Source organism: Urocitellus parryii, chromosome 4 (assembly GCF_045843805.1).
Source record: "Urocitellus parryii isolate mUroPar1 chromosome 4, mUroPar1.hap1, whole genome shotgun sequence".
In the NCBI taxonomy this organism is placed as follows: domain Eukaryota; kingdom Metazoa; phylum Chordata; class Mammalia; order Rodentia; family Sciuridae; genus Urocitellus; species Urocitellus parryii.
The window spans coordinates 31,862,830-31,890,346 of record NC_135534.1 but is presented as its reverse complement, the minus strand read 5'-3'; the positions used below and the strand labels follow the sequence as shown (position 1 = coordinate 31,890,346).

The 27,517-nt window shown below is 43.2% G+C and overlaps 1 protein-coding gene across 1 annotated transcript; it reads right to left on the bottom strand.

Annotated features, from left to right (window-relative positions):
• Positions 1-5,439: 5,439 nt before the first annotated feature.
• On the bottom strand, positions 5,440-25,683 carry Cd59 (CD59 molecule (CD59 blood group)). Its single transcript, XM_026404736.2, has 4 exons — positions 25,591-25,683; positions 16,646-16,730; positions 12,692-12,793; positions 5,440-6,562 (listed from the first exon to the last, which is right to left on the bottom strand). The coding sequence occupies exons 2-4, from the start codon at positions 16,710-16,712 to the stop codon at positions 6,336-6,338; spliced, it is 396 nt and encodes a 131-aa protein (XP_026260521.1). The 5' UTR covers positions 16,713-16,730; positions 25,591-25,683; the 3' UTR covers positions 5,440-6,335.
• Positions 25,684-27,517: the final 1,834 nt, after the last annotated feature.

Genomic DNA, 27,517 nt, shown 5'->3' with positions numbered 1-27,517 from the left:
AGGTTGGGAATGTAGCTCTGTGGTAAAGTACCTTTGGGTTCAACCCCCAGTACCAAAAGAAAACAGAAAAAAAAAAAAGAAAAAAGAAATTAAGGCACTCAGTGTGTTCATTTATCTTGCCCCTAAATAATAACGAATGTATACGAACAGCTTTAGTTTAGACAAATAAGACTATCTATTATAAATTTTTACACTGAATAATAAAAGAAATTTGAAAAGAAGACCTCTAGTCAGTTCCTACTTATGTCAGCCAGTGCAATAAATGCACTATGATTCACTGGAGGTTGAAGACCTCTAGTCACCTGTCCATTGCTGTGACAAAATAACTGAGATAAACAACTTATAAGGAAGAAAAGTTTATTTTGGCTGACAGTTTCTGAAGTACCTGACCATGCTCCACTGCTTTTGGGCCTGTGGTGAGGCAGAACATCATGGCAGGGAGCATATGGCAGGCAAAGCTGCTCACCTCATGGTGGCCAGGAAGCAAAGAGGAAGAGGAAGGGGCCAGAGTCCCAGGATCCCCTTCAAGGGCTGTCCCAGTGACCTAACTTCGTTCTACTAGACCTCTCCCCTAAAGGTTCCGCCACCTCCCAATAGCACCACCAGCTGGGGACCAAGCCTCCTTCTACACAGGAGCTTTTGGAAGACACTGAAGACCCAAACCATACATTCATATATTTGAGCATCTTTATTATTGCCAGACCCTTTACAAGTGCATTCTTTTGAGCCTCGCAATTCTTGAGGTAGGTGCAAAAAGCCAATGCTTAGAAAGGTTTTAAAAAAAAAACAACAAAAAACTTTTAATCAGAGATCTAGCAAATTAGTGTATGATACAGAACCCAATTTCCCAACTACTAAACCCACACACTTTGCTGCCTTCCTTAAATGAAATCTCTCTGAGAAGCAATGGACATTTAGAAACAGTAGCGGACACTGTGTTCTGAAATGATCTTCTGTTTCCAGAAAAGTCTAATGTGGTCCTGTGAAGCTCACACTGTTGGGGAATTTTTCAGTAACAAATGACTGCATTTAATGTTTGCTTTCCTAAGACAGCAATTGATTTTTTCAAAGCACAAAAGCACCAGGGGTTTATTCCAGACTTCCTTTCAAAGTTAGCCTGGAAAGTACATTAAAGTCAGTGTGCAAATGGGTAGGTCAGTAGAGTGGTTTACCTAGGGAGCTGTGAAACTATTGCCTTGGTGGCCTTGAGCCATTCAGCTAACTTCTCCAAGTGTAGTTTCATCTTATGCAAAGTGAGATCATAGTATGGATGAAAAGGTACGTAAGACACTGAGCTCAGCCCGGGGCGATGGCATATGTCTGTAATCCCAGAGGTTTAGAAGGCTGAGGCAGGAGGATCACAAGTTCAAAGACAGCCTCAGCAACTTAGTGAGGCCCTAAGCAACTTAGTGAGACCCTGTCTCTAAATAAAATATACAGAAAGGGCTGAGGATGTGGCTCATGGTTAAATGCCCCTGGAACAAGGGGAGAAAAAGACACAGAACTCAGAGCCCTACACCAAAAAGCTGCCTTCATCGAAATGAATGTCAGGCAGCTTTGCCTTCTCAGCACAAGAATCCTTTAACAAGAAGAACTGTTAGCATTTAATTCAGATCTGTTTGCAAGTAACAGAAACCTATGTGCATCAATAGGTATGAACGCCGATAAAGAGTTGACTTACTGTGCAAGATAAATCATTGGGTCCTGCTGAGGACTAAGATGTATAAAGCTGGTCCATTCTCTCAGAAAGCAGAAGTCCAAAACTTGTGAGTTGGGCAGACTCATATCAGGACACACACCACATGATGTTCAGTCATGGGGCTGACTATGAGGACACAAGAAGAATATACCCATACCTTAAATCCCAGTACGTCCAAGATGAACTTGGACAATGATCAGCACCCTTCAGGACATAAATGAGTTCCACTTACCCACCCATCAGATATACCTTGCACACAAGGCTCATTCCTCAAAAAAGACCCAATGGAGTTGTCACTAGCCAATACTGACACTATGACAGTTTCTGTAAAGCCATGCAAAGATCACTAGATTTAAGATCTTCTAGATCACACTCAGCTCCTCTCTGGCCTTTTCATTGTTGCTTTTGGGTCCAAGACTCAACCTTGGTCTGTGGCATTATCATAGCAATGTTCTACACAAAGAAATCTCAAGGCTTAAGGCAATCTATATGGTGCTTACTGAGTTTAACTGATCAGCAGCCCTCTACCCACCTAGCAGCACCCAGATTCTGCATTAAAGAACTACCTTTTCCCCAATGTACTCGGGCCAAGAAGTGAATACATGTCCCAAGAGAACAGGCAGACAGTCTCGTATTGGAATCTGAATCTTGAGAGAGACTTTTCAGGGACTGTTGGCTTTGGGGAATCTGGAGGCATTTCCCCACAAAGTTCTAAAAATTTCATTTTCTGCATAAGTGAGTCAAAATCAGTTCTTGTTCCTTAAAACTCATATAAGAGACTCAGTCAGTGGGCACTTCCTCAGGCAGAAAAAGGCCTACTGAGGAAAGAGTCCTAACTAGTCATGTCTTGAATAGATGATGTGAAGAAAAACAGTGTTGCCATGGATCACTCAAGGCAGAGGTGAGGAAGTCTCTGCTTTTCAATATTTAGGTAGTGGCATCAACGGATGAAAGCCAATACTGCCCAAATGTCCTTCTTCAATATGTCACCGCTGAGCATACCGCATCTGGAACAATAAACCACACTCATCCATTTGATTATATTCTATTTTCAGAAAAGCAACATTTTTTGCATTACCATTTAAAAGACTACACAATGCATTTCACTTGTAGAGCAGATATAAAATCAAGAATTTTCTAGTTAATCAATAAATTCCTCTTGCATCTGCATAAACCATGCTATGCTATTAAATACAACCAAGAACACAGGAATACACATGTCATTAAGCCTATGGGATCTTAAGAATCATACAGTAACAACCATGGGGAAAAGGGAAACTTTTGTCCTCCCAAAAGGGATATACCATCGTTTAGGAAATAGGAAGAGCTTCCAAAAGCTTCAACATTGGTGACTATGATTGATATGGGTAAGGCTATATGGGCAATGACCAAAGAGACTCCATTTTTCCCTGAAACTCCACGTCATGTAAGAAATGCTTCTCCCAGGGAAAGCCCCACCTCTGTACCCCCATCAATAGTTGCTTAGCATAGCACATTTGGCAACACAAAATGGCAATCCTTATATAATGTAAAAGTGTTCTCTCTTTGGCTCCCATTTTTCTTGGACAATGTACCCTGTCAGAAATTGACTGTCTTTAACTTGTACTCAACTAGGGATGTTTTGACCCACTCTCTTCTCTGCTTATGACTTTAGATCTCATGACATTTGTTTATGGTTTTGAATCATAGCAACAGCCACTTATGCTTTAATATGGTTTTGGACTATAAAACCATATTAAACCCTGGAAGGGGGTGGAAGGGTGTAGACCTGCAGCCTACCCCTTGGCCTGCCAGCTGGTGGATCCCGATGGCCAATTGGTGAATAAAGTTTGTCTCCTGCTTTAAGATCAACTTGGTGATTTATTGCAATCTCGCCTTAACGTGATAATAGCCCACATGAATGTATTTTATATCATCTGGGCTGAGTTAACTAGGAATCACCACACTGAATGCAGACAGGAGGGCAAAATATGCTTCCAGATCTGTTGCTATTAGTGTTGGCATTGGGAAATCACACATGGCTGCTGCAGTCCAGCTGCAGCAAAATAGCCGGGGGGGGGGGGGGGGGGTGACAAAGAACTTGTATACATTGATACAGGAGGAGTGGGAGCCGTTTATTGTAGGACTGGAGGGATATTTATACATTCCACAAAGCTTATCTAATTAACATAAACTAGATACAGCAGTCAACCAATAAGGAATCTCCACATTTGTTACTTCACAAACCACTCCCTCTGGCATTTTGCCAGGCGTCATCCTGACTTGTTTACAGACTCTAACATTTCCCCCTTTTGTTTAATTTAAATAACAACCATAGTGGTTTTTACAGAAACACCATAAATAACCTGCTACAAACAGAAAGGGAGAATACAAAATGCCACAATACCAAGCCAATTGATGGCTCCATGCAAGAAGCCCTTGGAAAAATTATACCAGCAATGACACCGTTAGCAAAGATACTGAGTTACAATTTGTTGTAGATTACAGTTTGTTGTCTCAGTCCAGGTAAAGCAGTGTCTCAAGAGATTAACGCACAGTCCAGGTAAATCACAGTCCAGGTAAGTTTTGCAGGCAGCTAGCTTAAATCACAGTCCAGATAAGTTCTGCAGGCAGCTAACTTGATTTGAAGTCTCGTCCGGTTCTCAGCAACACTGGAAATTCTTCCACCCTCGTTTTCACCGGCACTGGGATGAAGGCAGGAACTCCGGATGGCTAAAGAAAATCCTGTAGCATTCCACTAAGAAAACAACCTTCTGAACAATTTAGTACATTATGCTCAAGGTTTTTTACATTTGAAATAAGCCTTCCTGCTCCCCAGGCGGGGGTGGGGGGGGCAGAGCCGGCTGCCACCGCTTGGAAGGTCCTTGCTGCGCCATGACTGGCTTGCACACGTGGCAGCCGCTGCTCCAATTCATATACCCTCCGGTAATGAAAAGTATTCAGCAATAGCCTTTTGCTGCAACTTTTTTCCTGATAATCCTTCTTCTGAACTTTCTTTTTCTTTCTGACTAGAGTTCCTGGGTTTCTGTCAACACATGCCCTAACTATTCTTGGTTCCACTGGGGTGCCTCCTTCCCTTAGTAATTTACTTCTCACCCCTTCCATATTCTCATCACAAAGACAATACAACATTCCAAGACAAAACAAGACACAAACATAACTGTATCAATCTTCTCCATTTTCTCAAAATGGCCATTTTTCCTCTTGCCCTGTCTGCCTAGGGACGAGCAGATTTGCTGCTGTCCTATCTATGGACGCGCAGCTTTCTTTCGTCAACTTACCCCGGAGTGTCCCGGGGCTCCCCATAACGGGCCACCATCTGCCGCAGCCTGGCTGGCTGGGCAAAATAACTGGGGGGTGACGAGGAACTTGTGTAGATTGATACAGCAGGAGTGGGAGCCGTTTATTGAAGGACAGGAGCAATATTTATACATTCCACACAGCTTATCTTAATTAGCATAAACTAGATACATCAGTCAACCAATAAGGAATCTCCACACTTAATGGCTCACTGGTGTTACTTCACAAACCACTCCCTCTGGCATTTTGCCAGGCGCCATCCAGACTTGTTTACGGACTCTAACACATGGCAGCCCCAAAGGCTATTCCCATTGCATGCATTCCATACATGCATGAGCACACACACATATGCACATGTGCACGCATGCACGCACGCACACACACTCACGTCTTCCTAACAGTAACAGTTAAAATAGGCATATTTAATACTCCCAGCCATGTGGTGTGGAATAGAACGTTTATTCTTAAATTACATGTGGCAAAGTCAAGATATCCCACTTTTCCAAGCAGGGTGAAAAAGGAGGGAATAGAGCTTAAATACTCATTAAGGCAATTAAATCTTTCTAGTGAAAGACAACAATGCCCACACAAAATATATACACATGGAAAACCTCAAGTTCCCCAATTCTCTCTAAAGACAAAGCCTGTGTTTGTACACCCTGCCATCTAGGAATCTTACCCAGTCCCTGCCATATGTCTTCTAGCTGAGAACAGAGCCATGATCCCACTCTTTCTGCATTAAGAACCTCATTGCTCTGGCATCGGGGAGGTAGCTCACTGGTAGAGCACTTGCCTAACATGCGAGAGGCCCCTGGTTTGATTCTTAACAAATAAAAAAAATAAAGAAAGAAAGAAAAAAAATCTCATTGCTTCTTATTGACAGCCAACATCTAGAATATTCAGCGGGCCTACTTGGCAACATAGAAGCTGTGAGGTTTACAGAAGCATTTCCTGTGACGGGGAGTCTTCAAAAGAATCCCCCTGTCCCCTGAAAGTACTGCTCATGCTATTTCCCAAGGAACCAGAGGGAAATGCCTAAGGGTTGCTAAGAACCCACATAAACTATCCCCACACAGCTGGTTCTCCCAAGAGCAGAGGCAGGAGCATGTGACCTACAGAGTTGCACATGCTTCACTCAAACCTCTGTCAAGTGCACCTTCCCTGAGCACAAGTCTCTTGGAGTTCCTTTCTTTTATCCAAACTGTTCCAAGATGGACAATTTTATTCCTTCCCAGCAGGATCCAGTTGAAAAAGAATAAAGGCTTTGGAGGGCAGCTGCCAGGAAATGGGAAAGATAGAGAAGGGGACAGCCTGCAGAATCCTTCCTGGTGTTGAATCAGAGAAAACAGTTCCAGGACGTGACCAGAACCAGCGGCACCACCAGTATGGTTTTCCCTGATAAGGTGACTGTCCCTCCTTTTCCTCTGACTGGTTTTTCGAAGTCGCGGTTACACAGCTTCTCCCGGCAGCATTTATATGTTAGCTCAGGCTCTCCTAATCTTTTAGAAAACTCTTCATAAGTGCAATCCTTATACTTCCAGCACTGGTGATATAATCGTGGCCCTGTGGGGAGACACACACAGGGTAAGAAATCAACTGTGTAGAGTTCTGAATCTGCCCTTGAACCCTCCATTCTACTGCTGGGAACTCACTCTGTGGAATTAGATCTAGTCAAAAAGGGTGCTCACAGCTGGGGCGTCAGAGGGACTGAGAACTCTTCCATAAGACCCATCTTGTCAGAGCCAGTGGAGATGAGTGGGATGGAAGGGGTGGGGAAGAGGGGGGAGGACAGCGTATTTGCACATTTAGGCATTTATATATTTAGGAAAGAAATTTGGTATTATCTGCCAGGATTTTAAACAAAATCCCTTTTGATTCAGCAATTCCACTTTTAGAGTTTACCCTATGAAGTAAAAAGGTTATGGTGTACAAAAGGTAAACAAGAGAAGCTCAGGAATTAATGGTCACTGAAGTACTATCCATAAAGCAAGAAGAAGCTGAAAAGCAAAGAGTCTGCTAATTAAAGAGTGTTTGAAGAAATTATGGAAGGATTTCATACAGAGGTGCTCCATGCAGATAAGGACTAACACAGGCCTGTTGGGGCCCAACAAGTGCCTGAGTTTAAAACAAAACACAACTTCCCTCCTCCCCAAGATAAAAGCTGGTATCACCAACATCTCCCTTCAGTCACCACACCAGGTGGTGATGAGGTGCGTCAGACATTTACCCTGTCTGGGGGACTGCAGATAGGCTGTGCAGGCTGTGCTTAAGGGTGGAGGATGACACAGCAAGAGGGACAGAGGTTGGCACTGGTGAGTCTCTTTTTGGCCGAAAAGCTTCTACTGAAGGCTCGAAGGGTGAAGGTATCTATGCACTGCTATCTCTGGGGTTGATGTGTCATGAACCATCACTTGCTGGAAACCAGCCTCACAGAACAGGCCTATGAGAAGTACATCAGAGATCACATGAAATCCATCAAAGGTAAATTTGAAGAACAGACCAGAAAGAGTAAAACCTTTTTTTTTTTTTTTGAGGGAGGAGGGCAAGTACTCACTCAACCACCGAGCCACACCCCCAGCCCTATTTTGTATTTTATTTAGAGACAGAGTCTCACTGAGTTGCTTAGCGTCTCACTTTTGCTGAGGCTGGCTTTGAACTTTCGATCCTCCTGTTTCAGTCTCCCGAGCCTCTGGGATTACAGGTGTATACCACCTCGCCCAGCCAGAGTAAAACCTTTTATGACAGGAGGTGCAGAACAAATCCAGCACATCCCTGCTTATTTCAAAACTACCCCATCTTTATTGGTAAAAACTTGAATCTAGATGGAAGGTTTGCTCCCTCAGGCTACAGTGAGGAGTGGGTGACCCCATGCATGATTTTCTTTATGGATGCTTTAGAAATGGAAAATGTTAACAAACTTGACTTTGACCAAATTGGCTGCTGCTTATTAGCTGCACAACATCAGGAATTAAGCCAAATGGGGCTGATGTCAGCCCTTCCTTGATTCTGAAAGTGAAAAAAAAAAAACCAAAAACATGTCATTAGGTTGTCTAAAAATAAAACACATTTCAACTTTTAAAAAAAGGATTCAGAAAAATAGATACACCGGACTACGTCAAAGTTTAAAAACTTTGTGCTTCAAAGGGCATTATTGAAAAAATAAAGACAACATGCAGGAAGAGAGGAAATGTTTGTAAATTAAGTGATAAGAATTTAGTAGCCAGAATATATAAAACATCTAGCTTTTAGCAGAAGCACAGAGCTGGGGGAGGAGGAAAGTAGTTTTTTCGTGTGTGTGTTTTGTTTTTAACTCAAGCTGTTTCCAGACCAAACTTACAGGCCTGTGTCATTCCTTATCTGCATGGAATACCATGGTATGAAATTCTTTCATAATTTCTTCAAATGCTTTATAACTCCAGAATAAAAAACCAACATGCCAATGGAAATATAGGCAACAAATAGACATTTCTCTGAAGAAGACATACAAATATAGGCAATAAGCACATGAAACGATGCCCAACATCACGAGTCATTAAGAAAACCAAAATCAGGGGCTGGAGTTGTGGCTCAGAGGTAGAATGCTCGCCTAACATGCATGAGGTACCGGGTTGGAGCCTCAGCACCACATGAATATAAAATAAAAGATATTGTGTCCGCCTATAACTAAAAAATAAATATAAAAAGAAAAAAAAAAGAAATATCACAATGAGATATCACTTCATACCTGCCAGGAGGATAAGATCAAGACAATCAAGAAAACAACAAGTGTTGGCTAGTAAATGGAGAATCTAGAACCCTCAGACATGGCGGGAGGGAATGTAACATGGTACAGAGACCTTGGGAAAGTTTGGCTCTTCCTCGACATTGAGTTATCATATGATCAAGCAATTCTACTCCTGAGTCTAAATAACCAGGAGAATGGAAAGCTATTCTCACACAAGAGCTTATGCTTAAATGTTATAAATATATATTTGGCCATATCAGGAAGTAACATACTGATAGCTGCTCTAATATGGGTGAACCTTGAAAATATAAGGCTTAATAAAAGAAGCCAGTGACAAAGAACAATACTCTATGGTTCCATTTACATAAGTGCCCCAAACAGGCAAATGTACAAAGATCAAAAAGTAAATCTGTAGCTGGCAGGGTATGGGAGGGAGGAATGGAAAGTGACTGCTAATAGGTAAGAGGTTTCTTTTGGGGGTGACAAAAGTATCCTGGCATTAAACATTGGTGATAGATGCACAACCTTGTAAATATTCTAGAAGCTACTGAATTGTACATTTTAAAATGCACAGTTTGTGGCATATGAATATCTCAAAAAAGAAGACGAAGAAGATAGACATGGAAGAATATGTAGCATATCCATTTGCATAAATGAATTATTTATGCATGGGGTAAATGCAATATTTTTTATTTGGAATGATTCCATGTTACTTTCATGGAAGAGTAGTCTTCATTTACATTTCTACATGGAACAAGATTTTTTTTAAATTATCATATGAATGACTTATTTTTAAAATATTTTAAACTTCACTTAAAATCATTATACTACTCAGTAGTATAGGAAAAATTTCCACAAGCATACACCATGATATTTTTAGAAAAATGTCCATGGGCATGTGGGAAACTAAAGGCAGAAATATAAATGATGAGGATTTTATAGTGTTTTTAAAATATTCATAAAAAGCATGTTGAATGAAAAAAATTTATTAGTTGACAAAGAGGTGTTATGGAATATTCTCCTCTTCCAATAAAAAGTGTCCATATGTCAGATTGTGTGCTAGATACTAGGGATTTGCACACATAATAAGGTATCCTCTTTGCCCCAGAATCATTTTCTTATCTTCTATGCTAGTGCCCATTTCCTTATTTAAGATGTGTAACTATTTCATCTATTTTCATTCATAGCTTGGGGTTTAACAAAACATCTCTAGGTTCATAACTGCAGGTATATATAAACTGTCCTGCCCTCTTCCTCAGGGAGGATGGGTACTGGGATTGGATTTTAATGATCTCTTAGTCCAGAAGCAGAAGCTAGCCATCATTCCCAAAATGGCTCTATTTGCTTGAGTCATACCTATTAAAGTAGATGCTTCCAATATTACAGGAGAGGCTAATGTTCAATAGGACAAGATACTGCTTTATGTAATAGTAATTAAGTATCGGAGCTTCAAAAGCATTAAAGTTGCCATGATTTTAATTAGAGAAACCTAATAGCTTGAGAAGAACAGAGAGCAATTTCTTAATAATTGCTACTAATTAATCACTTACTATGCATCCTGCGGCATGCCAAACACTCGAATTATCACATTCGAATGATAAACCACATCAGAACTGCCCAAAGTCAAGTGGATTCTATCAGTCTCACAGCATTAGAGGCTCTCTCTGCTTGCACGACCTCCCCATCTTAAAGACTTGATTCAAACTTACTGAAAGCAATAGTTTCTGTCTTAAGCACCTCTAGGTGTGGCCCTTATTCAGGGCACTGTCATCATCCTCTAAGACTCTAAGTACATTTAACAGGGTTACTACTGTCAGGAGGCCACTGAGTGGTGGCTGAGTTAGCATCCAATGCCTGACTCTCTTCTAGACTTTGCCCCATACTATCATATTCATTCTCTCTTCTAACTGCTCCAGTAACCCTGGAGGTAAACATTCCCATTCTACAGCTGGGGGGAAAAATGAGGTCCCAGGACCCCTTGAAGATGCCCCAAATCTGAGAATGTGCAAGTCCCATACATAAAATGGGGTAGTATCTGCACATAACCCGTGCACACCCTTCTGTATCTCTAGATCACTTATAATGCCTAATATGATGTAAATGCTATGAGAATAGCGTTGTACTGTATTGTTTAGGGAATAATGACAAGGAAAAAAGTATGTACATAGTTAGTGTCGACAAGATTGTTTTCAAATAGTTCTGCTCTGTGGTTGGTTGACTCCCCAGAGGAGAAACTCACAGATATGGAGGAATGACCGTATTTCAAAAAACTTCTGGTTATTACATGTCTGGCTCAAGTTTTGGGACTTATGTTTATGAGAAGAAGAAAAATGTTTGAGATTTACATGACCTTTAAAGAAAATATAAATTGCATTCCTTTGATCACTTTTAAGTTCACAGCAAAACTGGGCAGAAAATAGAAAACTGTGACCCAAACACAACCTCCCCACTAGCGACAACCAACTGGTGTGACAGCACTTGTTATGAGTGATGAACATACACGGACTCATCATTGTTGCCCAAAGTCCACAATTTATGTTAGGGTTTATTCCTGGTGTTGTGTATTGTATTGGTCTGTTTCCCTACTTTAATGAGATGCCTGACATCGGCTGACTTTATAAAGGAGTTTATGCAGCTTACAACTCAAGAGGTTCAAAGTGAAGATTGGGCCTCCTCATTGGTTGGGCTTCTGATGAGGGCCTAAAGGAGGGTGGCATCACATCATGGTAGGGGCATGTGTGGGAGAAAGGTTCATATCTCGAAAAAGGAGGACAGAGAGCTGGGTGGGGCCAGGCTCAGCTAATTTATAATAACCCTCTCATAAGAACTACATAAGAGCTACTTTAATTCCTTTTAAAGGCTCCTACCCAACTGCCCAAGGGACTCTGTACTAGGCCTCACCCCTTAAAGGTCCCACTTCCCAACATTGTCATACTGAAGGCTCAGCCTCCAATACATGGATCTTGTTGGTGGGGGACAAACAATATCCTAACAATTGCATAACTCTGTGAGTTTTGACAAATACATAATGACATGTATCCATTATCATACAGAGTAGTTCATTGCTCTGAAAATCCTCTGTATTTCCCCTATTCATCCCTCCTTTTGCTATAACCCCTGGCAGCCACTGACCTTCTTATTGTTTCCATAGTTTCATCTTTTCCAGAATATCATGTCACGAGAATCAGATAGAATGTAGACTTTTCAGGTTGGCTTCCTTCACTTAGTAATACATTTAAGATTCCTCTGTGTCTTTCCATGACTTGATAACGCATCTCTTTTTAATGCTGAATAAAATTCTAATGCCTGAAAGTACCACAATTTATCTATTCATCTACTATAAGACCTCTTGGCTGCTTCCAAGTTTTGGCTATTATCAGTTAAGCTGTTGTAAATCTCCACAGGCATATTTTTATGTGGGTCTAAGTTTTCAATCCATTTGAATAAAGAATGAGATTGCTGAATCAAAATGGTGCTTTTATAAGGCACTGCCAAGCTATAATCCATGGTTGGACCATTCTGCATTCACACTAGCAATGAATGAGAGCTGCTGTTTCTCCCCCATCCTTGCCATTATCTGATGTTGTCAGTGTTTGGGATTTTGGCCACTCAGAGGTTTTCAAAAATTTTGGAGGCAGCACAGTATCACGGTTTAAAAGCACAAATTTAGGAATCAGATGAATTTCCATGTTCAAATCCTGACTTGGTTACTTGACCTTAGTCCATTACTTAATCTGAGCCTCAGTCTTCTCATTGATTAAATTAGGATAAAAGATCATCCTGAGAGGTAGATGAGAAGTATTCAATAAAAAAATATATGGCAAATGCTTAAAAAAGTCTTATCTATAGCTGGTGACAATCATTGAGAACTTTACTTGTTGAACAGGAGCTGAATAATGAGAGGCACATGTTGGTCAGGCTCCCGTGGGTTCATTGCACTTTGGAGACAGGGAATGGGAAGCTCTTACCAGCCTTAACAATGGCACACGCATCCAAGTCTAAACGACAGCGGGTGGTTTCGTTGCAGAAGGAAACAGGATCAACACAGCTGTAGCACTGCAGGGCACTCTCTACAATGAGAAAGAAAACCTGTCAGGACCTGTTACACCGATACTGACTTCACCCAATAAAAGTTAGGCAGAGGTTTCTACCACCACAAGTACAGAGTGAGCTCAGCACTTTTCCTCCCTGACAATCGGCCTCCATCATGAACCACAAGGTAACCACCCAGACCAGGATTTCATGATCAACAACCTACTTTGGAGGAAACAAATGGTTGTTCATGATCCTCCCTAAAAATATTCTATTCCTCTCATTAGCAAACATACAGTGTATATTTGCAGTCAATTATTACATTGTGAATTTTGTACATCAATATTTTTTGTTTCCTCTCTTGTTACTTATATAAGAGCCCACATAATATACTTGATTTTGTCTCTTAACCTGCAAAGCCTTAAATATTTACTGCCTGGCCCTTTATAGAAAGTGGGACAACCTCTGGGATAGGGTATGATCACTGACCTGTTCCCTACTAAGGTACTAACCCAGGGCCAGCAGTACACATGGTCATGGGCAATACAGCAGCTGCACACTAAACCCTTGTGCATGGGGCAGCAGGTCACAACAGACACACTGGAAATGGAGGTCAGCTTACATGACAGGCCACTGCCCCACTGCCTAATTCAAAAAACTATATTGCTCCACCTCAGGTTCTTAGGACTCATCTTTGCCAGCTAAACCTTGGGTTTTCCTGGGTTATTATTCCTTCTCTATTTTTATCATAAAAGTGACCCCCCCCCAAAAAAAAAGAAGAGGAGGAGGAGTTACAGTCAACATTTGTAATGGGGAGAAGCTGAGGAATCCAGAGTCAAAAGGAAATCTTCCTGAGTCATGTGGATACGCCCTTCTCTAGTACCAGAGAGAATGACCTTCCTGCCACTACTCGGCTTCTGCTATGACCTCAGTATTTAGTGGCGGCTACCTGTAAAAAGACATTTTCAAAGATGAAACGTGTGAAATCTCACAGAAGAAGGTTAGGATTAAACCGGGGTGGGTTTTGGAGCCTGAGAGCTGACTTCTAGTTCTAAGGTCATCTCCAGGGGATGAGGAGATTTTTCCAGAAGTCCAACAGAAAGTGGGTCCTCACTGCCTGAGCACAGTGAAGAGTAAAGCTCTCTATAGCATCTTAAATGGTCAAATCTGCTTTTTCAGGTGTGAAATCCCACCCACAGGAGATCCTGTGGTTTGGGAAGGTTCCAGATAAACCTCTTGAAAAATCAGGGCAAAAAACTCTCCCTCTCAGTTTACAGATGATTGGAGAGGGGAAGTGACCCAACTAAGGACAAGGACACTCTGCTACAAAGCAGCAGAGCTAGAGCAGGCCCCCAACCCTGTGGGCAGGGCTCCATCAGACTGCTCTGCCCCAGGGGTAGCACTAGCCATACCTGGGTGAGTGGAGAAGTATAATAGAAGGCACGTGAACACCATTTCTCATAGTCTCTTCCTTGTGCCCGATGTGTATGTACACATGAGAAGAAAGAATAGAACCGGGCATGGTGGTACACGCCTGTCATCCCAGCGGCTCTGGAGCCTGAGGTAGGAGAATTTTGAGTTCAAAGTCAGCCTCAGCAACAGAGAGGCACTAAGCAACTCAATGAGACCCTGTCTCTAGTAAGACACAAAAATAGGGCTGGGGATGTGGCTCAGTTAAGTGCCCCTGAGTTTAATCCCTGGAACCAAAAAAAAAAAAAAAACAAAACAAACAAACAAAAAAAGAATGGAAGACCCAAAGAGCTGGAAGAGGGAAGGTGTGGTATTCATCTGGCTGTCTGAGGGCCATTTTAAAAGATCACCCATAGGTGTCAATCTTATCCTGGCTGGAACCAGAGCTTATTTGGCTTCTTGACAAACCTTTAGTTAGAGGGGTTGAGGCCCATATTTGGAATTTCTGCAGGGCAGAAATTTTCATATGTAATATATTCATCTAATGTCCAAATGTCTGTGCACTTATGCATTAGGCCCTTCATAGAATTGTTATAAGATGAAGGTGTCAAGGGACTTCAACTCCATATTGCAAGAGAAATCTATGACTAAGATGTCAACTAGCCCACCCAAAGTCACACAGCTGCTAGGTAATGGAACTGAGACGCAGACTCAGGCCACCAGTTCTAACACCCAAGTATGGTTTAACCAAGACGTTCTTCTAATTGTCCCGAGTGGGACAAGTTGGAAAGGGGACATGGTGGGGGGAAAACCGGGATCAAAGACAAGTAATTAGTGGATGGTTTGATATTCTGACTTCTAACCAAAGGCAGACGGGATTTGACCCTCAGGGCCACTGGTCCTGGGACATTTTCCCCTGATTCCTAAAGGAAGTTATCCTATGTCTCAACCTCTGTAACAACAGGCACCTTTGTGCTACTTGATTTGCTTCACTGTAAGGATCAAATGTCATTTTCTGCCAGAGAGATGTTTCTGCTTATGACATAATGGCCTGTGTCACAAAAGTTCCCCCAAGGTTTCACAGTGTCTTGGGCAACAGCAAGAGCACTCTCTCTCTCCCCTCCCCTCTCTCTGTCCGTCTCCCTTTTTCTTCGTCTTCTTTCTCTTCTTCTCTCTCTCTCCCGTGTGTGTGGGTGAACTTCACATTCCAATTACTATTGTAATTACAGGCAATACACTGGGTAGAAGAACTGAGGAAGGAACACCGTGCTGTGACACAGGGGGACCACATTATAACCTCCTTACGGGAGGTGATGAGGAAGGTGGGTGAGGAGGGGAATCCTGACTTCTCTTTTTTCTCAGAATAGGAGAGAGCAGTCAGGTGTGTCCTGGGGCAAATTACTTCTCCTGCTGCAGTCTCCTCCACTGTCCAATTAGCACAAGAGCACGGCCCCTCATGGAGGACTGGGGAGATCAGATGAGGTAGGCTTTGTCCTGGTTCCTAGTACACAGTAAGCCGTCAATATGTGGTAGCTACGAATACACCCAACACTGAAGAGACCTTTTTTTTTTTCCTAAATTATTCATTGTATTGCTACTTCTTTTTCTCCCTTCCACCCCAACCCCAGGAGGAAAGGCATCAGTAGTGGCCAGGATGCTGTACCAACAGGATACAAGCAGGAAGAACGTTTGATCCTTATGATGAAACAAAACCAAGTGGCACCATTGTTCTATTACAGAAGACTCAGGCCAACTTCCTCCAGGAACCAGGGGAAGGGCGGTTCAGAAAGGGGCAGCCCAGGAGAACAGGCATCCCAGGAGGCGGGGCTGGAATAGGTGTGAAGACAGGCACCCAGGGTTCACATCTGGTGAAACACTTCTGGGTGTTCTTGAACAAGTTATTTCTTCTCTTTGAGTCTCAATCTTGTCATTTGTCCAACAGGGATAACACAGTACTCACTCCATTGGGTTGACATGAGGGTTAAACACGTAAATACAAGGACCATGACTGGCAGACTGATCAGCACGGAAGCGCTCTAAGCTTTAGCTGCTGCTCTCACTATGATTATCATCACTGTTGCTAAGGAGAAGCCACAGAGTGGAGGATTGAGCTCAAAAGGCTCTGGGGACAGTGGGAAGGACCTGAAGGGACTTGCCCAGCACTATAAGGCAGACTTCCACTGCAATCCTCAGGTAGCTTGTGGTGAGAAACCATAGGCTTCGGTGAAACCTAAGCTGTTCAGTTCCCCTGCCCAGAAAAAGGCAGCCCTGTAACTCAGGAAGGTGTCCCACTGACAGCAAGGTCACAGCTTAGGAAGGAGGTGTCATAAAACCTCAGACCTGTAACCCTTGGAGGCAGAAAAACCAAAGCCAGGCCTGGAAGAAGGACAGGGGTGGAAACAGGCCTAAGAGGAAGAAAATTCAGGACCAAGGCAGGCAGGATGGTGGGTATCTGTGTCCAGAGACTCTCTACCACTCACCTGAGTGGCAGAGGACAACCGGAATGAACAGGACTCTGAGGAGGGTGAGTCCTCCTCCGCTTCCCATGGTGATGGTCCACAGAGTCTGTAAGGAAAGGACAACAAGAGTTGTTATGGAACCACGAGTGGCTGCTGGTTATCTCAAAACCAAGAGCACAAGGTCAAAGGGGCCTCAGAAAACATGGGAAGGTGCTAACAGACCAATACCAGGAAACTTCCAGGCTAGGATGCCATGAACCCAGGGGTCCTCTTGGGTAGGGCAGTACTGGACCTCTTCTCCCTCCCCAAGACCTCAGCTCACTGGAAAAATGCTGCCCGACTTGGGCAAAGGGGCAGCTATGGGGGAATCCAAGCTCACTGGGCTCAGTCAGGAATAACTGGACCCCACCCCAGCTCTAACCTCAGCTAGAATGTACCCTCGAATAAACCCAGTCCCTACAAGCCTCAGTGTTCCTTACCACGCAGTGGGAATACTACTCTCTTGTCCAGAAGGTTGCTCTGTCCAGTGAAAATACCAGAAAATGAATGAATATGACAACTGCAGTTCCTGCTCTGCTGGCACCACCCCAACCTGCTGGCTGAGCTGGAGGGCCAGACCAGGCCACTAAGTAAAGAGGACCAAGAATGTCCCCACGAGGCAGCAGCATGTGTTCAGCAGCAGAACAGGTGGCAAAGGCTTAGCATGCACGGAAGCTGTGGCTCCCCACCCTAACAGATGCCATGGGGACACGTCCTTGTTCCCCCTGGGGATGCAAAGAGAGGGTCTGGGCAACCACAGTGACTAGTCCTCATTACATAAGTGACTAATAAAGCAGGAAGCATCATCTGAGAAGGGAAGGCTGAGTGCTTTGAGCCCTCTTTTCAGTCAATAAGGAAAACAAGGCACAAAAGCTTTTTAGACTGGCCTAAGTATAAAGCTTTTTGGTAGCAGATTTAGGGACTCTCCCAACACCACCCCTTGACCCCTGGGCCTATCCTGAAGTAAGGAGGTGACAGATGCTGTAAGTGAAGGTGCTGTACATTCTACTCCCCTAAGCCCGATAGGTCTGGCAGACAGATGGGGCCTTGGTGGGGAGAGTCACCTGCCCTCCTCTGAGTCAGGAAGGCAGCTGTCCCTAAAGCTTTTGGACCATAATCTCTCACATCTTTGAAGGGCAGTGCTATGCAGGAAGTGGTAGATGAAGGCCAGTGGAGGACTGAGAAGCTGGACAGGGCAGGGTCTGGTGATGGCCACAAAAGAAAACGCCGAGTCATGCTCAAGAGTGAGGATGTTGGGCTGGGGATGTGGCTCAAGAGGTAGCGTGCTCGCCTGGCATGCGCAGGGTGCTGGGTTCGATCCTCAGCAACACATAAAAATAAAATAAAGATGTTGTGTCCATCGAAAACTGAAAAAGAAATATTAAAAAATTCTCTCTCTCTTCTCTATCTTTAAAAAAAAAAAAAAAAAGAGTGAGGGTGTCAAGGACAACCAGGGCCAAGCCTTTCCTTACAAGTGGAACTTCCTCCAGCTCCCTTGGCACCCTGCCAGCTTCCTGCTTGCTTCCCCATGCTCTGGGGTTTCTGGGTAGAAAGATTTATAGACTCAGGTTAGTCAAGGCACCCAAGAGATAGGGGTATGGATCCAAGGTCCCCAAAGAGCAAAAGCACTTCAGGCACTTTCTAAAAGTTCAGAATAGGTGCTAGGTCAGGATTCCCATCAGAGTAGGAGGGAAGGAGCCTCCTTACTTGGGTTAGGCACCAGCAAGGTGTCAGGTCGCTGGACCTGCTAGCTCTAGGTCTTTGACATAAGTAGCACTGTTATAACACACTGGATCCCTTCCCCAGAACCTTTCTATGACAAAGTGGTGATAAAGTGCTTTAGAAAACACTGGCCTGAGAAGAGAGCCAGGAACAAGACTGTGAACTTGTCAAGGGTGTGGCTTCTGAGACTACTCTGGAGGCTTTTGAACAATGCCTTGAACAGTTCTGGCTCTGCCACTTATTTGCTGTATGTTACTTGGGACCTCCATGGGGACAGTTATACATGCTTCACAGCACGACACCTGGCCAGAGAAGGCACTCCAAAAGCAGCAGACACTCCTGGTATTACTGAGAAATCATGAGATTATCAGGAAGAAGAAATCAGAAGGGAGGGAGTCCTGGAGGGTGAAGTGGCGGGTAGACAGAGGGTAGCACTGGTCGAAGAAGCAAGATAAACTCTCCAGATGGCTCTCCAGATGGAAGGCCCAAACCTAAGGCAGCCTTCAGGTTTCTGGGTTGCAAGGGGAGTGTGAAGCCTTAGCTTGGACTCTGCAATAACTAGCTAGTAGTCACTGGAGCTGCTTCCATGCCGAGGCTGCAGGAAGGCAAAGATGGCAGAAGGAAGTGGCCAGGGTGATGTTGATGCCAGGACTGTGCTATTCAGATCAAAAGGCTGGGTCTTTATTCAGCACTACTAACAGGGGTTTCCCAGAGCAGCATGGCCGTATGGCATGTGTGCTGGTGGGGAGACAGAAAAGGGAACAGCTGATTGGTTAAAGCGATTTTATAAATATCCCAAGATGTTGACAGCAGGTACCATTAAACAGGATTATTTGTGACTTTTTCTTTATGATCCTTTACCTTTTGTCACCCATCCCCCGAATAGTCTATAAGAAACCAAGTATTAGTTTTATCATCAAAAGTATCAGGAAAATACACACGTTGCAGATGTTTCCCTTTTTAAAAAAAAAAAAATATTTTTTGGTTGTACTTGGTCACAATATATTTTTTTTTTTCATTTTTATGTGGTGTGCCTCCCACATGCTGGGCGAGCGCTCTACCACTGAGCCACAACCCCAGTCCAGATGCCCTTTTAATAGTGCCATATCAACTATCTTTTGGTAAATTCATTTCAGAATTTAAAAGAAAACAAAAACTCAATTTGATGGTTTGAACCTCCTCCCTAATCTAAAATACCCTCCATTATTTAAAAAAAAAAAAAGGCACCCATACGTTAAGTGTAGATAACACAGTGGCTAAACCAGAAGTGCTATTAATATCCACCCAGAAGGTGTCAACTTCTCCCTTTTCTAAAAACATCAAGACTCAGTAATAACAGTGAGTCCGTTCCTACGGACTATTCTAACAATACTGACATAACTATTCTAATAATATTGATCTTATTCCCAAAAAGGCTTAGTCCTTCCAAAGAATGCACTACTGACGATCCCCAAATAAGACAGTGACACGTCTTTTTCCTCTGAGGGTAGACAATTCTCAAAAAACAGCCCAAAGGTATTCTGACTGGGGTCCTCAGAATGAGATGGGACGTCTATTGAAAAATACCATTTGGGGGTTGCAGATCACACTTTAAGCCAGCCTTATGTCTAAGGACACATTTTTCTGGGTACTTGACTCTAAAGTAAATTCCTTAACGGGCAATGGAAATAGGCTTTTCATCACAGGAATAAGCAAATAACAAAGTTAAACAAACATTGTTTAAAGGAGCAAAAGTCCAACCTATGGGGTTGAATACACAGAGGCATGAAGAATTCCTGGAATGGAAGGTGCTCACAAGGTTTGATCCAGTTTAAAAATAGCTATAATTTATTACTTTTTCTTTTAAACATATTTATATCTATCTATTTACACACACACACACACACACACACACACACACACACACACACACATATATATACACACACATACCCCTGCATAAAAAAAAATGTTTGGAATAATGTATCAATTCTTCTGAATATTTTGGAAGATGTTTAATAGAGTGGTACAGTTAGGAGCAGTTTGTTCCTGCTTAACTTTTCTTTTTTCTAACACCAAATATTTTTTATACAAAATCTCTCAAAACAAGAGAATTATTTTAATGTACTTATGCATCATTTCATTGCTGGTTTCTTAGCTTCATTTTTCTACTACTCTGCCTGATTAGGTATGAAATAATATATACAGGCTCTCAAAACTGTCTGATTAAAAACCAAGTTTTGTGTGTGTGTGTGTGTGTGTGTGTGTGTTTTCTAGATCTGAAATATAACAGACCATATTTGTAAAAAATGAGGACCTGGGTGATTTTCTAGTCTTTCCTAAAAGTGACACCTATATTATAATATTGCTTTGCTTCCAATTACACAACCTTGAAACAGTCAAATCCTTTCCCTCAGTTCTTAATTTGTAAAGTGGTCAATAATGATTTTATGTGAGGATAGAATACAAAAATAAGATGTGAAGGTTTCAAAAACTCAACCCAGATTATAATGCCCTGTGTCAGTTTCAGAGACAAATAGACGAATGTACATATAGACGAATGTACACACAACCTTGGAGTTCACTCTGTCCTGGCTCAGACTTGACCTGGAAATAATATTTTAGTCAAGATGCTTCATTTCTGAATTTCTTCCAGTTTTACAGAATAGCAAAACAGACAAATAGAATACCCCAAACATTTGCTACTCAAAACAGGACTGTGTTCTATTTGAGAAAGTGTACCAGAGAGAGTTACTGACTCCAAACTGCTGAGGAAGATTCTTTTTTATGGGGGGTGAGGAGGTGAGAGGATTGAACTCAGGGGCACTCAAATATGGAGCCATATCCCCAGCCCTAGTTTGTATTTTATTCAGTTTTATATCTTTTTAGAGACAGGGTCTCATTGCGTTCTTAGCACCCTGCTTTTGTTGAGGCTGGCTTTGAACTCATGATCCTCCTGCCTCAGCCTCCCAATTTGCTGGGATTGTGCCACGGCATCTGGCTCCATGTAATTTCCAAAGACAAAATTAGGATCAACAAGGGAAGCATTTTGGATTTCTTGAACATCAGCTGTTTGCCCTATCTGCCCTGCTACATGCCAGGGTGGGCCCTGGACTAATGGTCAGCACATCTGGAAGGCAATTCTCTTGATGGAATGTAAAAAGCTTCCTATCAGTTGGAAAGACTCAGGCAGCAGAGGTTGCAGATCAGAGATGCTGCAATTAAGATTCCTACAGAAGACAGTAAGAGGCAAAAACCAGATTGCCCAAGGACTGAAGACTCTCATTCTATAATAAAAACTACTTGACAATTATTTATTTCCACCAACCTGAAATGCAAGGGGGAACTAAACAGTGGCAAGATGATTTACAAATATGGGCATCCCTTACTGAAAATGTTTTGAGTAGCAAATGTTTGGGGTATTTAGGTAGAAAATATAGTGTGAGCCTACAGCCCATTGTTTTATTTTATTTAATTTATTTATTTTTTTGAGAGAGAGAGAGAGGAGAGAGAGAGGAGAGAGGGAGAGAGAGAGAGAGAGAGAGAGAGAGAATTTTTTTTTAATATTTATTTTTCAGTTTTCGGCGGACACATCTTTATTTGTATGTGATGCTGAGGATCGAACCCGGGCCACACACATGACAGGCGAGCGCGCTACCGCTTAAGCCACATCCCCAGCCCCAAAGCCCATTGTTTTAAATGGGAAAACAAAAATGTGGCACTGACCATCAGTGCCACAAATAGCACAAATAACACAAACATATGATATCTGAACATATCATTAAAACTGTATGTGTTTACCTAATTTGTATATACCTAAGCAACCCAGAGATGCTTGAGCAGAAAGCACTTAATGCTTTAAATAAAATTTAGTGCTAGGTGTGGTGGTGAACACCTGTAATCCCAGTGCGTGGGGGAGGGGGGCTGAGGCAGAAGGATTGTGAGATCAAAGCCAGCCTCAGCAAGAGCGAGGTGCTAAGCAACTCAGTGAGAGACCCTGTCTCTAAATAAATATAAATAGGGCTGGGGATGTGGCTCAGGTCGAGTACCCCTGATTCAATTCCTGGTATCCCCAAAATGAATGAATTAATGAATGAATAAATAATGATTCAGTGATGGAATGAAGGCATCCACAGGTTGGTATATTTAGTACTAGGGAGTAGGTTCACTCTTGACCTCTGCCTCCTGGTCATCCCTTCAATAGTAATTCGTGAGCCCACTGTGTATGTGCAGGTGCGTGCTGGGCACTGGCTATTGCTGTTGATCAAGGTCAGAGCCTAATACTCTAGTAGGGGTGGGCACCAATGAGGGACAAAAGGAAGAAAATAAAGGGGTGGGGGTTACAGTATTAGTTGTCAATTTCACTGAACATCCAAATCACAGATTGACAGACCCCACCCCACCCTATACCTGGGATCAGTAGGTCTAGTGTAGCGCCCAGGAAGATGCATTTCTAGCCGGTTTCAAGGTGCTGGGCCAGAATTCACACTAGAAACCACTAGGCTACAGTGACCTGGTGCAAGGGCGAGACTACTTTATATAGGGTGTCCCAGCAGGGCTGTAAAAGGAGCTGCTGATTCTGATTAAATAATGAAGAGTTTCTTCTCTTCAGGCTGCATGTGATCACACCATTGAATGCAATGTGTTACCAAATGCAAGCTATTTGGCAAGTCCTTGTTTCTGTGTTAACTTCTATGTAGTGAGCAAATATTATAGGTCAATTGCTATGCTGAGGACTTTTGCCATAGTTACGGAGTTAATCTTCACAACAATGCTATAAAGTAAATGTAATCTCTGCTCCAGTTATAAGAAACTGAGGCTGGAAGAGAGCCAGTTGACACAATTGTGGTATTCAGAATACTACCTCTTGCCCCCAAAGATGTCTGCATTTCTAATCTGTGACTAGAGGCAGCTTTCCATGGCAAGTGGCTGTTAGATGAGATTAAGATTATAGAGATTATTCTAGGTTACCCAGGGGGCCCAATATAATCATAGGATCATTCAAAGAGAGGATACAGCAGATTCTGTCAGAAAATGTGACAACAGAAAAAGAGGGAGGAGAGATGAACTCAACTCCCTCTTGTTAACTGGAAAGCTTCCACGCCAAGGCATACAGGTGACCTCTGGAAACTGACTGATCCTTAACACACACCCAGAAAGGAAATCAGACCTGTCCCCCTCTCACAAGGATTGTATTTGCCAGTAACCTGAGTGTGCAAGCATGTACTTCAGAAGCTGAATTCAGAAGTCTCCCCACCACATCATTATGATTCAGAAAGGAGCACAGGCTGCTGCCCCACTTTGGCCCCCAGTGCCACCTGTGTCAGGCTCTAGACAGAGGACAGAACAGCAAGGTTAATAAGTCTGTATTTTTTTAAGTTGCTAAACTTGTAATTTTGTTTCCGAAGCCAGGAAATACCAATATAAATCAGACCTGGCGGGATACTCCTGTAGTCCCAGCTACTCCCATAGCCTCAGCTACTTGGGAGGTAAGGGTGGGAGGGTGGCTTGAATTCCAGAACCGCCTAGGCTGTGCAGCAGGAACCCATCTCAAAACAAAACAAAACAAAACAAACAAGAAAAAGAAAACTAACATAGCAACCTCATTACTGAAAGGCGGTGGAACACTATTTAAACGGAGATCTGAGCTCAGAATCATAACTCTGTGGTGGGAGACTACCGAGTTCCGCTTCTGAAATACATTCAGTTGAAGGATATAAAGGAAAGAATCCTCTTCTCCCCTCAAATTTTAACATTTGAAATTTCAGTTACTCTCCTGGGAGCCTGGGCCTGATGATCTTCAAGATTAGACAGATTCTAAAACTCCTGATGTCCTCATTTTATAGGAAATTAAGAGAGGCCCCCTCCCAGAGGGGGGGGTAGTGTAGGTGTGAAATTACCTATCCTAGGGTGATAGGAAAGTTGCAAAGCCACATTGGATTCATCTTACCTCTACTCATCAGAGTCTGGTAACTCACAAGGGGCTTAACAGAACCTGGGGTTAGTAGTGTCAGGGACCTAAAACATCTGTGCCCTTAAAACCTTGGACATGCTATTGCCAAACATGCTGAGGCACCCCAAGATCAGTTACTCAGTTCAAAACACTAATGACATCAACAGGGAGAGGGGAAAAAAAAAAAAAAAAAGCACCATCATAATGGAAAAGCCCCTCCCAGCCACGCAAAGGGCCAGAAAGAGCCACCCCAGACCTGAAAGCACACAAATCTGCAGTTTCCCATACAAGGGTACCCCTATAATTTGTTCCAGGAACTCAAATCTCTGGTCTCTCATCCAGGTCCTCCCACCCTAAAAAATCCATCTTTTATCTTCCAAACCTCTCAGCAGAAGGAAATGTTTTCCTTAGAGCAAAGTTTCTACTCTTCACTATCAAAGTACATGCCACACATTTCAGGAAAGTTGGGTTTGTACTGAGGAACTCCTCCTCCTTGCCTCCCCATTATAAATTACCCACGAACTACCAATGGCCATATTGGGGCAAATGTTGCCACCTCCCTGACAGAGATTTGTGTGCTTTCTTCGAGGCAGTAAATTCCCTCCAGTGGGGAATCTGAAAAACTGCTGAGAGATCACAGGGAAAACTGAAAAAAAAATTGCCACAATTACCAGGTGCCAGGCTGGGCCTTTCTGCGATCTCACTTAGTCCTTGCCACCACCAGATGAAGCGAGGTCCACGGTTTTACTGATGAGAAAATGAGGTTAAATAGCTTGCGGCAATTTCCTAGGGAGCACCTGTTCTCCGTGAACCGCACTCCCTAACGTTTTGTCAAAAATTCGACCTTCTGGCTCTAAAGGGGGTGCAGCTGAGCAGATCTGGGAAAACAAAGGTCTCTCCTGTGCAGTTCCAAAATTCAACCTCCAAGGGAAGAAAAGGGCATTGCTCGCGCGGAGGCTGATTCGGGGATCCTCCTCTCTACACGGCCAGAGCTTCTCTGGAGGTAAAGGTCAGGACGGGTGCTCAGCACCCCAAAGGGATCGAGCCTCGGATCGAGGTCCCGCAGCTCCGCCCACCCCGTCCTTTTTGGAGCCACACCCTGCTCTTTCTCGGTGTCCCACCCTGGCCTTTCTGGTTGGTAAACAGGGGCCACCCGCTCACCACGCGCCCTTCTGACGCACTGCCCAGCTGAAAGCCGGGGCGCAGGACAGCGGGCACACCCGCGGGGGCTGCGCACCGGGGACGGAGGACAGCGGGCACGGCCGGGGCTTACCGGAGTCGCCGGGGCGAGGAGGCTGCAGCCAGCGCGGCCTTGGTACTCCGCGGCGCTGCTGGGCGGGCCAGGCTCGGCCCCGCCTCCACCCGCTCCGGGCCGGGCTCGGTGACCGCCTCCTTCCCCCGGGCGAGCGAGCGCTGCCGCAGGGACTCGACTAACGTTTCAGACCCCGGGGGACCCAAGTTCTGAGCTGCCTCTTGGGTTTTGTTACCGAAAATAAACACAAGCTACTCCAAAAGACTTCGGATCCCCGCCCCCCACTAAAAAAAAAAAAGTTTATAAATATATTAATGTTTTCCAAAAGGTGTTTGTATTCAAACTGCTCCTGCCTTGTTCCCACGTGACCTGTCTGGGACTTTGCCCTGAGGCTCCCTCCTGCTTTCAGACTCCGAGTTCCTCAACCACAGCCCCATGGATGCCTATCATCTGGCTAGGAACCTGGACAAAATTCTGCTCTGGGTTTAGAAACTTACAGTTTAGAACTGTAACAGGAGTCCACTTTACCTTTTGAATACAGCTCCTGCTGCTTATTTTAAAAGGGACATGTTTTTCTTTTTGCTTCTTCTCCCTCTCCCCTAACCTGGAGGCAGGGAACCAGATGACCTATTCTCCATAGGAAGGAGATGTCATGAGAAACACTAGGAAGTGACTATCTCCCCAAATTCACAAGTGCATTTCAACACTCCATCTGAGCACACCTGAAAGGTAGCCTTTCAAAAAAAAATTTTTTTATTCTGATTTGTTATACATGATGGCAGAATGTAATTTATTTCGTATTATACATATAGAGCACAATTTTTCAAGACACTGATTGTACACAGAATATTTTCACACCATTGGTGTCTTATACTTAGGGTAATGATGTCTAACTCATTCCACCACCTTTCCTATCCCCTCCTTTCCCCTCCCTCCCCTCTCCCCTATCTAAAGTTCTTCCATTCCTCCCATGCTCCCCACCAACCCATCACCATTATACCTCTGTGTCCTCATATCAAAGAAAATATTTGGCCTTTGGTTTTTTGGGGGGGGATTGGCTTGCTTCACTTAGCGTTATATTCTCCAACTTCATCCATTTACCTGCATATGCCATGATTTTATTCTCTTTTAATGCTGAGTAATGTTCCATTGTGTATATATACCAAATTTTCCCTATCCATTCATCCACTGAAGGGCATCTAGGTTAGTGCCACAATTTAGCTATTGTGAATTGTGCTGCTATAAACATTGATGTGGCTGTGTCCCTGTAGTATGCTGTTTTTTAAGTGCTTTAAGTAAGTGTAAACCAAGGAGAGGGATAGCTGGGTCAAATGGTAGTTCCATTCCAGGTTCTCTAAGGAATCTCCATACTTCTTTCCACATTGGCTGTACCAATTTGCAATCCCACCAGCAGTGTATGAGTGTGCTTTTCCCCCCACATCCTCGCCAACACTTATTGTTTGTATTCTTGATAGCTGCCATTCTGACTGGAGTGAGATGAAATCTTAGTTTTGATTTGCATTTCTCTAAGCTAGAGATATTGAACATTTTTTATATGTTCAAGAAGTGTCTGTTCAGTTCCTTGATCTATTTATTGATTGGGTTATTTGTTTTTGTTTCTTTTTTCTGTTAAGGTTTTTAAGTGCTTTATGTATCCTAGAGATTAGTGCTCTATGCGATGTGCTTGTGGTAAAGATTTGCTCCCATTCTGTAGGCTCTCTATTCACTGATTGTTTCTTTTGCTGAGAAGAAGCTTTTTATTTTGAATCCATCTCATTTATTGATTCTGATTTTAATTTGCCATAGGAGTTTAATTCCTAGGCCCTTGATCCACTTTGAGTTGAGTTTTGTGCATGGTGAGAGATAGAGGTTTAATTTTATTTTGTTACATGTGGATTTCCAGTTTTCCCAACACCATTTGTTGAAGAGCCTATCTTTTCTCCAATGT

Bases quoted from the DNA above. Each gene is read 5' to 3' on its own strand.
- Cd59 (XM_026404736.2), bottom strand. From the start codon at position 16,712: ATGGGAAGCGGAGGAGGACTCACCCTCCTCAGAGTCCTGTTCATTCCG. The intron at 12,794-16,645 runs GTGAGTGGTAGA...TTCTCATTGTAG, and splicing joins GGTTGTCCTCTGCCACTCAG to AGAGTGCCCTGCAGTGCTAC. The intron at 6,563-12,691 runs GTAAGAGCTTCC...GTCTCCCCACAG, and splicing joins GTGTGCCATTGTTAAGGCTG to GGCCACGATTATATCACCAG.